This window comes from Cryptomeria japonica, chromosome 10 (genome assembly GCF_030272615.1).
Source record: "Cryptomeria japonica chromosome 10, Sugi_1.0, whole genome shotgun sequence".
Taxonomy (NCBI): domain Eukaryota; kingdom Viridiplantae; phylum Streptophyta; class Pinopsida; order Cupressales; family Cupressaceae; genus Cryptomeria; species Cryptomeria japonica.
The window spans coordinates 87,904,578-87,913,598 of NC_081414.1; the positions used below are offsets into that span (position 1 = coordinate 87,904,578).

The 9,021-nt window shown below is 36.1% G+C and overlaps 1 protein-coding gene and 1 pseudogene across 1 annotated transcript; both read left to right on the forward strand.

Annotated features, from left to right (window-relative positions):
• Nucleotides 1-3,579: 3,579 nt before the first annotated feature.
• Nucleotides 3,580-7,703, forward strand: LOC131031507 (heat shock cognate 70 kDa protein 1-like; annotated as a pseudogene).
• A 29-nt stretch (nucleotides 7,704-7,732) lies between these two features.
• On the forward strand, nucleotides 7,733-8,581 carry LOC131855794 (heat shock 70 kDa protein 4-like). The gene is made up of 2 exons (XM_059212230.1): nucleotides 7,733-8,014; nucleotides 8,129-8,581. The coding sequence occupies exons 1-2, from the start codon at nucleotides 7,733-7,735 to the stop codon at nucleotides 8,579-8,581; spliced, it is 735 nt and encodes a 244-aa protein (XP_059068213.1).
• The last annotated feature ends 440 nt before the right edge of the window (nucleotides 8,582-9,021 follow it).

Below are 9,021 nucleotides of genomic sequence, written 5' to 3' on the forward strand. Positions count from 1 at the left end.
TTGTTCATAAGTTGGTAAGGGATCTTTAAAGGCCTTATGATCAGCATTTTCCGCATGATTTCCAACAACAATCTTGCCTACGTCAATGAGATCTTGGATTTCATGTCGGAGTTTCATGCAGTTGTTTATGTTATGTCCCTTGTTCCGATGGTAGTCACAGTATTCGTTTTCTCTCCACCATTTGGGTCTAATTTCTGGGTCATATGGTCTAGAATTGTCTAGCAATGTTATCAGATTATTTGCCAATAAGGTTTTAAAAGCTGATTCATATGATTCATCTAGAGGAGTAAAATCACGCTTAGGTTTTGAAAGCCAGGGTTTTTCTTTAAACCATTCTCTTGTTTTCTTTGGGGGATTCTTTGTTGTAGTTTTAGCTGCCTTGAGTGCTTGCGTGCCACTGGCCAATTAAATATTGTGGATTTTGTTTTTGCTTGGACAGTATCTACCACTCTATCATTAACGATGTTCTTGTTGCTATCTTTGCCATATTTCCAGTATTTACTCTTTTCTTTAGAGCTAGAACCTTGCGATGTTTCTTTCCAAAGTGATATATCTCCCTTTTTTATAAGCACATCTTCCATTTTGAGGGCGTTATCTACCATTTTGTTGAATGAAGGGTGTACTTGCATCTGGACACTGTACTTCAATTCAGGGACTAAGTTGTTGACAAAGATATCCATTTTCTCAAGATCTAGGATAGTCCGTGAATATCTAGAGAACATCTTTCTCCATCGTTGGAGGAAAGTGGGAAAGGGTTCTCCTGTCTTTTGTCTAGTATTGCAAAGCTCTATCATAGTGACTGGGTGATAAATGTTGTATGAGTATTGCTGTAAAAATAGTTGGATTAGTTCTTCAAACGTTTTTATCCCTTTGGATAGGCTTGCGAACCATTCCATTGCTTGACCCCCTAAACTCCTTGGGAAAAGGCGCATGAGGTATGTTTGATCGTGCATGAACTTCATACAAGTGGCACAAAACTCTCTGACATGATCTTGAGGATCTGAGGTACCATCATATTTGTAAAATTTGGGGGTTCTCAACTCGTGAAGGAAATGGAGACATGTAAAGGTTTTTGTCAAATGGGAATGGGTATATTGTGTCTAGAGAATATTGTTTTGGCGTTTTATCTTTGTCTTCTATTCTTGTGACCGCAGTTTGCTTATTTTTCCCCATGGTGTCTCTTCCTCTTTAGCGACGAGGGCCTCCACATTATAACCAGTAGGGAGTTTGGCGCCTTGCTTTGCTAATTCTAGGAAATAGTCCTCTTTTTCCCTAGCCATGATGACCTTCATCATTTTTTGAAATTGTTTATCATTCTGACATCTATGTACTTCGTCTTCAAGAGGTTCAGGAAGCTCAAATTCAGTCGATGAGGAATCACTGTCAGTGGCATGATTGCTAAAGTCGTCGTGAGTGTCTCGTTTATTAGCTTCTCTTTCTTGTCTTTCCCCAGACATGGTGGGAGATAGGGGCTTACCAAAGATTGGTATGTCGTAAACTGGTATCTGTGACGAGGATAGTTTACTTTGAAAGGGGTTTTCTTTGAAGAATGGATTGTCGTTTGATGAAAAAGGGTGTTTCTTTTGCTTTGTCTGTTTTGTTGCGAGAGCTTCTGGTTTGAGCAAGCATTTGTAACTGACAGGACCGAGAGCCAAATGTTTTGCAGAAGTCAACATCAAATTGTAGCTAGTAGTTCGTTTAACGTAGTGATTGAGAGAAGTAACTAAGATCTGGTCTGGTTTCAGAATTGATCTATCCTGTGTAAGACGTTATCTAAGTTAACTTAGGTTTGATAAGATATTTGTTTGTTTTCTGTGTTTTCATCCCTGAAACTAAAACTGGAATACTAAAAATGGAGAAAATAAATCAACAAACTCAGTGATCAAAACTCTGTCCGTGTCACAAACTAGTCTATCCTGGTCAAAAATTAGTCCATTTCAGAATTGGTCATACTCAGTTGTCATATCCAGCCATTGAAAAACTCAGAATTTTTGTCTCTGTCCTTTTAACAGTCATACGAGCCTGATAATTTGTCGTCTTGCACCATATTCTGTGTCGTACGAGTCTGCTAATTTGTCGCACGAAGCTAATCCTCTATCGTACAAGATCTAAAAGTCTGTCGTTCTAAGTTAAATCCTGTGTCGTACGAGATAGAACTGCATAGAATCATTTGTCATTCGGGACCTACCCATTTGTCGTTCGGTACTAGGCAGCAACTCGTACGAAACATAACTGTTGTCGTCCTATAAGTTGTTATACTGTCGTACGGTCTCAAAAATTCTGTCATACGAGTCTCTGATTTTGCCAGTCCAGAACAGTCAAACCTGTCCAAAACAGTCTACAGCGAGCCTAAAACTGGTTATCATCCTCCGGAGCATAAAACAACCTTGATAGTGTACCTTTGTTGTTGTGTTGCACAATTTTGTCGATCATCTTTAAGCTATAATAGTAACTCCAATCACAGCATGCAAACCCTATGGAAGTTGGCTTAGAGAAGAAAACATTTTCTTGCTGACTTAGGTACATACCCAATAGCTAATCATAATACTATCGCTGAGTCTCACGCAATGGATTCTCAACGTCGCATTAGCCGATTCCAAACGCTAATGGGGGCACGATATGGCAAGTGTCTTGGGAGAGTTACTATCTTTCTTGCACAAAGATTATCAACCTTTCGGAGGTGAATCGGGTAGCTTCTAATTTTAATTGGATCTAGTAAGGGTTTCATTCGGTGCATCGAGGTATAAACTCAATTAAGAGGTCTCCCAGCCTTGAAAACCAAGGTTCAATATACCCGAAGGTACTGAGGAGAGCTATTCCCGAGCACTGTTGTTGACTTGATTTTCATCAAATCATGTTTATTTTATAGTGGGTTGGAGTACTTGGCATTTAGTCATTCCCACTTAGGTCGTTCCCCTCACACTGGTCGTAACGGCTTTAAGAGTTTTTCAACCCCTTGGGAGGGCAGGCTTGCTAAAGATGTACAAATCTCAAACAAAGAAAAAGCCTCAAGGGTCTAGATTTCTGATTGTCTTAGAAAGACAAGAGCATACTCTCCTACCTCTCGGAATTTTCCAAAAAAACACAAAAGACAGATTTGTTCATTACCCAGATAGCAAGTTAGGTGCCTAAAAAAATTAAAGAATACACGATGTTTGATTGATTTCTCTTTAGGCAACCTGCAAAAACAACGCATCAGTAGTCATGTTGTTTTTATTCTTTGCCAGGCGTTTGTCTGATCGATAAATTCTTTAACAAGCGTCCTGCAAGAAACTGGTCAGGCTGTGAAAATACTAGGCAGACAAAAGACAATTCAGGGTTTAGCGTCAATATAATCAAAATTTAATTCAAGAAAAACCCTGAAAAGTGAAACTTGCTTTTAATCTAACAGAGAACAGAATCGTACGACAATTCTCATAAAATGGAACGACAAAAAACTTTTATCGTATGAGTCAGAAATCAATAAAGAACGACAGAAGATAACATAATCAGTATGTCGTACGAGTCCATATTATGATTCGTACGACAATTTACAGGATATAATATTGTGTCGTACGATAAACTGAAGGCTTCAATATAATGTCGTACGATGGAGTGAAACTGCTCGTACGATATTTCGCAGAGACTGTACGGACGAAACCTGCAGGATAAAAAGAATGATTCTGAGACCGAAAAAGTAGTTTTCGGCCCCACAGTGGGCGCCAAAAATGTGTGTGAAAAGTGGACTTGTATCTGTATCTGGAATACACAACACTTCAATTAAGTCATTAGATGCATGGTTAGTAAATCAATAATCAATGAATAATAAACCATTACAAAGCGACTCATTGCCTTCTAGTAGATGCGAGTTTATATTGCTCTCAGATTGCTAAGCTATCCAGTGACTAGACAACACCAAGATGAAGGATTTTAATCTATATGAGCATGATATTAATGGTAGATGGATGCAAGATTAATCTAACAAGATTTAAGCAATAAATGAGATGAATGATCTAAATATGTATGCAAATTATCAATGAACCTAGAGCAAAATCAGCATAATAACAATATATTCTCCAGGATTTTTTGAATGAGATGAGAACCTAAATTTATAGAAAATTCTAAAAGAAACCAAAGGCTGAGATCAAATTATGATGAGCGGTCAAGATTTTCCAAGAGGAAGCACAATCCAGGTGAATTGATGTGATTGGATGCTTTTTTCAGTTTTAAAGGAAATTGAACTAAAATTAAGATAAAATCAAGAAAAAACTGATTTATTCTCTATTTCATTCAATTTTAAGATTTAATTGTTTTAATTGCTTTCTTTGAGATTATCTATCAATTTTTAATTTGTTTTTCAAGATTATCTCCAATTGATTTCTTTTCTCAATTTTTAATTCTTTTTTGTCAATTAATTTCTTTTTTTGATTTATTTCCTTTTTTGAAGATTTGTGCTCATAATTTCCAATTCCTCTTTCTTGATTTGTTTCCTTTTTTTCAAGATTTGTAGCAAATTGATTTATTTAATTTAATTAATTCATCTTTTTGATGATTTAATGGCAAATCGATTTATTTAATTAAATATGCAAAAGATATTTAATCAAAATGAATAAGATAATTGTTTAAAATGATTTACTTGGAATGCTTTAATTAATTAAATAAATATTTAATTAATATTGAGTTATTAATTTGCCATGTGACATTTGATGATTAAAGAATTAATTGTGTGCTCAAGATTGATTTAATTGCCTTTGGTTAGGACCTTGGTGACGTTGTCGAGATTAGGGGCCCATGGTTTAGATGACCATTTTTAGGGTATTACAGGTAATGTTTTCCTTAACACATGTTAGGCACTGGTTACTACTTTTTAAAGTATTTTTAAATTGTTAGAAATGGAATGAAAGTACAATAGTTAAATAGATGTGAAGTTAAGCTCTGATTTTCCATTTTTCTATCACTTATTAATAAATTTTATATATTAACATTCACACGCAATCAAATTAAGTTAATGGGACTATAAGGAAAAAAATAACTGAAATTTATATGAAAATTGTATCTTTTTAGATTAATTATTAAGGGACTTTATTGGACTTCTATTCTTAATCATGATTTTTCTTTCATAGGACTCATGTCCCATACAATCCATTTTTTAGGGTTATCACTTTAACTAACACTCTATCAATGAGGGATAGTATTCCAATTACATTCAAACTCATATTCATTCTACTATGGCATTGCTCATAAAATTTGAATACCTTTCTTTCTTCTCACCTTCTTCATCATTACATGCGGCATTTGCTTCATCCTCTCAATCTTTCACTACGATAGCTCAATTAGTTTCCCCTTTGATCTTCATATGTAAGCTAACTACTTTTATTCTTCCCTACTTTCCAACATCATTACCCACATAACCCCACATATGATGGACCAATGAAGGAAACTTTAACCCCACATAAAAGCTTCAACCAATCAAACTTTAACTTATGTTTATCTAGAATTTTGAATTCACTTTTTACAAAATTAATTAATTGTTCATAATAGTTATTCTTGTCTTTTGCTTTGTCAATCTTTATTGGAAACATTTGCTTTATAAGTCTAATTTTTTTTGAAATTGAGAATGTGTGGGCTTCTTTATTTTGCATTCTGAATTGACCCTTAACTTAGTAAATAGATTGAAAAATAATCACAGGTAGATTTATTGTATAGTATTGTGTGTAGCATAATTAAAAGAAAATACATAAATTTTATTTAATTATTCTTTGTATTATCAGTTGGTTGATTCAACTACTTCTATAAGAGCTTTTTTTCTCTATACAATCTTATTTTTAGACTGTTATTTAATTTCTTTGTAATCTTTATAATTTATCTAATAAAAAAAATTTAAAATAAGATAAAATAAATTAAAAAATAATAATGTCATTTAGCTAGGAGTGAAGTGTAAAGCATGTATTAGGGGAAGAGCACCAGTAGCCATCATAGCTAACTTTGCGCACTCACAGATCCTAAACGGTACATCGGATTTTGATTTTTTTTTTAGTTGTCTTCGTATGTGACTTAGCTGCTTATAGTTATTGATCTAGCTTCTGGGTAGTAATGATGGGCGTTGTGGAATCAGTTATGCGCACAAAGGTCAAAAAGTACACATCTCAAAGTGTCGCCTAATACCTAACCAAAGATGTTCCAGTAACCGTCAACTCAAAATCGCTAGTACTTGTTGACAAATGTCCCAATAGTGGTGCACAAATGTTCCAATAGTGGTACATAAATGGGACAAATGTTCCAATAGTTGTGCACAGATGGGCCAATTAATTACACAAAAAATGATCGGCTATTGTTACAAAACAAATTTATTAATGGTCTTTTCACTATGATGACTATTGGGGGGTCAACATGACAATAAGGTGACGGTTATTGGAACTATGTTACCTATTGATGCTCTTCCCCTAAGGAATCCCATCAAATATATAACAATTTACTTTAACATTATTTATTCACATGCGGTCAAGTCATAAATAGACTTTAATCTATGGCGAATAAATTAAGAAAAGTTTTTAGACGTATCAAGCATTGACAACGTAGGTTCAATTATTTACTTACAAACACAAGATCTATCAAATGGATGAGCGCCATATTCCAAATACACTCTTTAACCTCTTTAAATCGACTTTCTTCATTTGGTTTTTCTTCAGTTTCAAAACATAGAACGAGAAGGCAACAAATAGAGCATGGAGGGAAAGGGAAAGGGAAAGGTAAAGGGCAAAGAAAAGGGCAAGGGGAAAGCAAAGGTGAAGGAGCAAGAGCAGGCCATGGGCATTTATCTAGGAACAAGCTACTGTTGTGTTGTTGTATGGCAGTCATAGCATAAGATAGTCGAGATTATTGTTAATGAGCAGGGAAACATAACCACTCCTTCCATGGGACTTATTGGCGATGATGCCAAGTTCCAGATTTCAACCAATCCTCTGAACACTATCTTTGATGCCAAGCGACTCATTGGAAGGCGATTTTCTGATTCTTGTGTGCAGGACGACATGAAATTCTTGCCTTTTGTTATCATCCAAGGGAAGGATGATAAGCCTCTCATCCAAGTCACTTACAAAGGCGAAAATAAGTTATTTTCACCTGAAGAGACCTCATATTCCATGCTGCTCATGAAAATGAAGACCATTTCTGAAAAGTATCTTAAGAGAGAGGTGAAGAATGTGGTTATTACTGTGCCTGCTTATTTTAATGATGCGCAAAAGAGGGCCACAAAGGATGCTAGTATGATTGCAGGCCTCAATGTCATGAGAGTAATTAACGAACCAATAGCTGTAGCTATAACTTATGGCTTCCATGATATATTTACTGGAGAAAGAAGAATTCTCGTGTTTGATTTGGGTGGAGGAACGTTTGATGTGTCGTTTCTATCTGTTCAAAAGGGTAATATTATCGTCAAGGCTGTTAGAGGGGATATGCACTTGGGAGGTCAGGATTTTGATAACAAAATGCTTAAGTACTGTGTTTAAAAGTTCAACAGAAAATACAAGTTGGATATGAGTGGGAATGCCAAAGCACTTCGAAGGCTTCGTTCAGAATGCGAGAGAGCAAAGAGGAGTTTGTCCTCTCAGGAAGACACAGTCATCAACATAGACTGTCTCTACGAGGGACCCGACTTTTTTATAAAGGTTAGCAAAGCCAAGTTCGAGGAGCTCAACACAGACTTATTGAGAAGTGCATGGTAATAGTGAGAGAATGCGTAAAGGATGCCCATATGAGCAACGATAAAATCGACGACATTGTATTAGTGGGAGGTTCATCGCGTATAACAAAGCTGCAGGAACTACTTAGACAAAATTTTGGGCAAGAAGAGCTATGCAACAAAGTAAACCCTGACAAGGCCATTGATTATGGTGCGGTCATGCAGGCAGCAACATTGAACAATGAAGACGTGTCCCTAACGCTCATGGATGTTATACCTTTGAGCCTTGGAATTGAAACTGGCTCTGGTGTTATCACCGTAGTTGTTCCTCGAGCTACCCCAATTCCCTGTCAAGTAGGGTTATGTGTCACTACAACCTATGATAATCAGACTGAAGTAACTATTCCCCTCTATGAAGGAGAGAGACAATTGACTGCACAAAACAATTTGTTAGGTGAATTTGTATAGCGTGGAATTCTATCGGCCAGATGTGGGGTGCCAAGGGTCAAGGTTTGTTTTCAAATAAGCAAGAATGGTGTTCTCACAGCCTCTGTAGAGGACGAGGGTAGCGAAGCAAGTAAAGAGATTACAATAACCAACGTGTGTGGAAGACTGAGCAAAGAGGAGAGGGATAAAATGATAGTTGATGCTAATGAATTTCAAGAGGATGATGAAAAAGTTAAAACGAAGAATCTGGCCAGAGACACTCTGGAGCACTACATTTACAACATGAAAAGCAGGGTAAGTGAGGCCAAGACCAAACATAATATAAAGGCATCATCTGCAGAAGACTTCCTATCGACACTGCATAGTGCTCAAGAATGGTTGGACGACAATGAGCATGCAGAAGCTTCTGAATTTGAAAACAAGTTGAAAGAGCTCCAGTTTGATCGGTTGCCTCATTTTGCAAGGAATCTATGAGGTATGTCGGTTCCTAGAGATATATATTTAAATCTTTGCGAATCTCATTCTCATTTGATATAGTCATTGTCTTAACCAGTTAATCACTATAGATCATTTCGAGGCTCCCATTGTTGTAAACCTTAACACATCCATGTACCCCATAGGTTCCCATTGTTGAAAACCTTAACACATCCATGTACCTCAATGAGAAGCCTTTTCACCATGATGCTCTTGAAATGCTATATTAACTTGTGCCTATTTACTCATTCGTCACAAGTTCTATTAATTGATTTTACTCATGATTGATAACTAATCTAAATTTTATTCTAATGAACTGTATTAAAAAAAATCTCATTCATATCTTAAACTTGTTTCTATTTTAGTGACAGCCCCCTCACCTCTGTTGTCAAGGCTACTTTGGATTCAGTCACTTTGTCCTTTGGGAAAGAGTTTAACAA

Coding starts and splice junctions, on each gene's coding strand:
- LOC131855794 (XM_059212230.1), top strand. CDS start 7,733: ATGAGCAACGATAAAATCGACGACATTGTATTAGTGGGAGGTTCATCG. Junction 8,015..8,128: donor CTACCCCAATTCCCTGTCAA/GTAGGGTTATGT, acceptor GAATTTGTATAG/CGTGGAATTCTATCGGCCAG.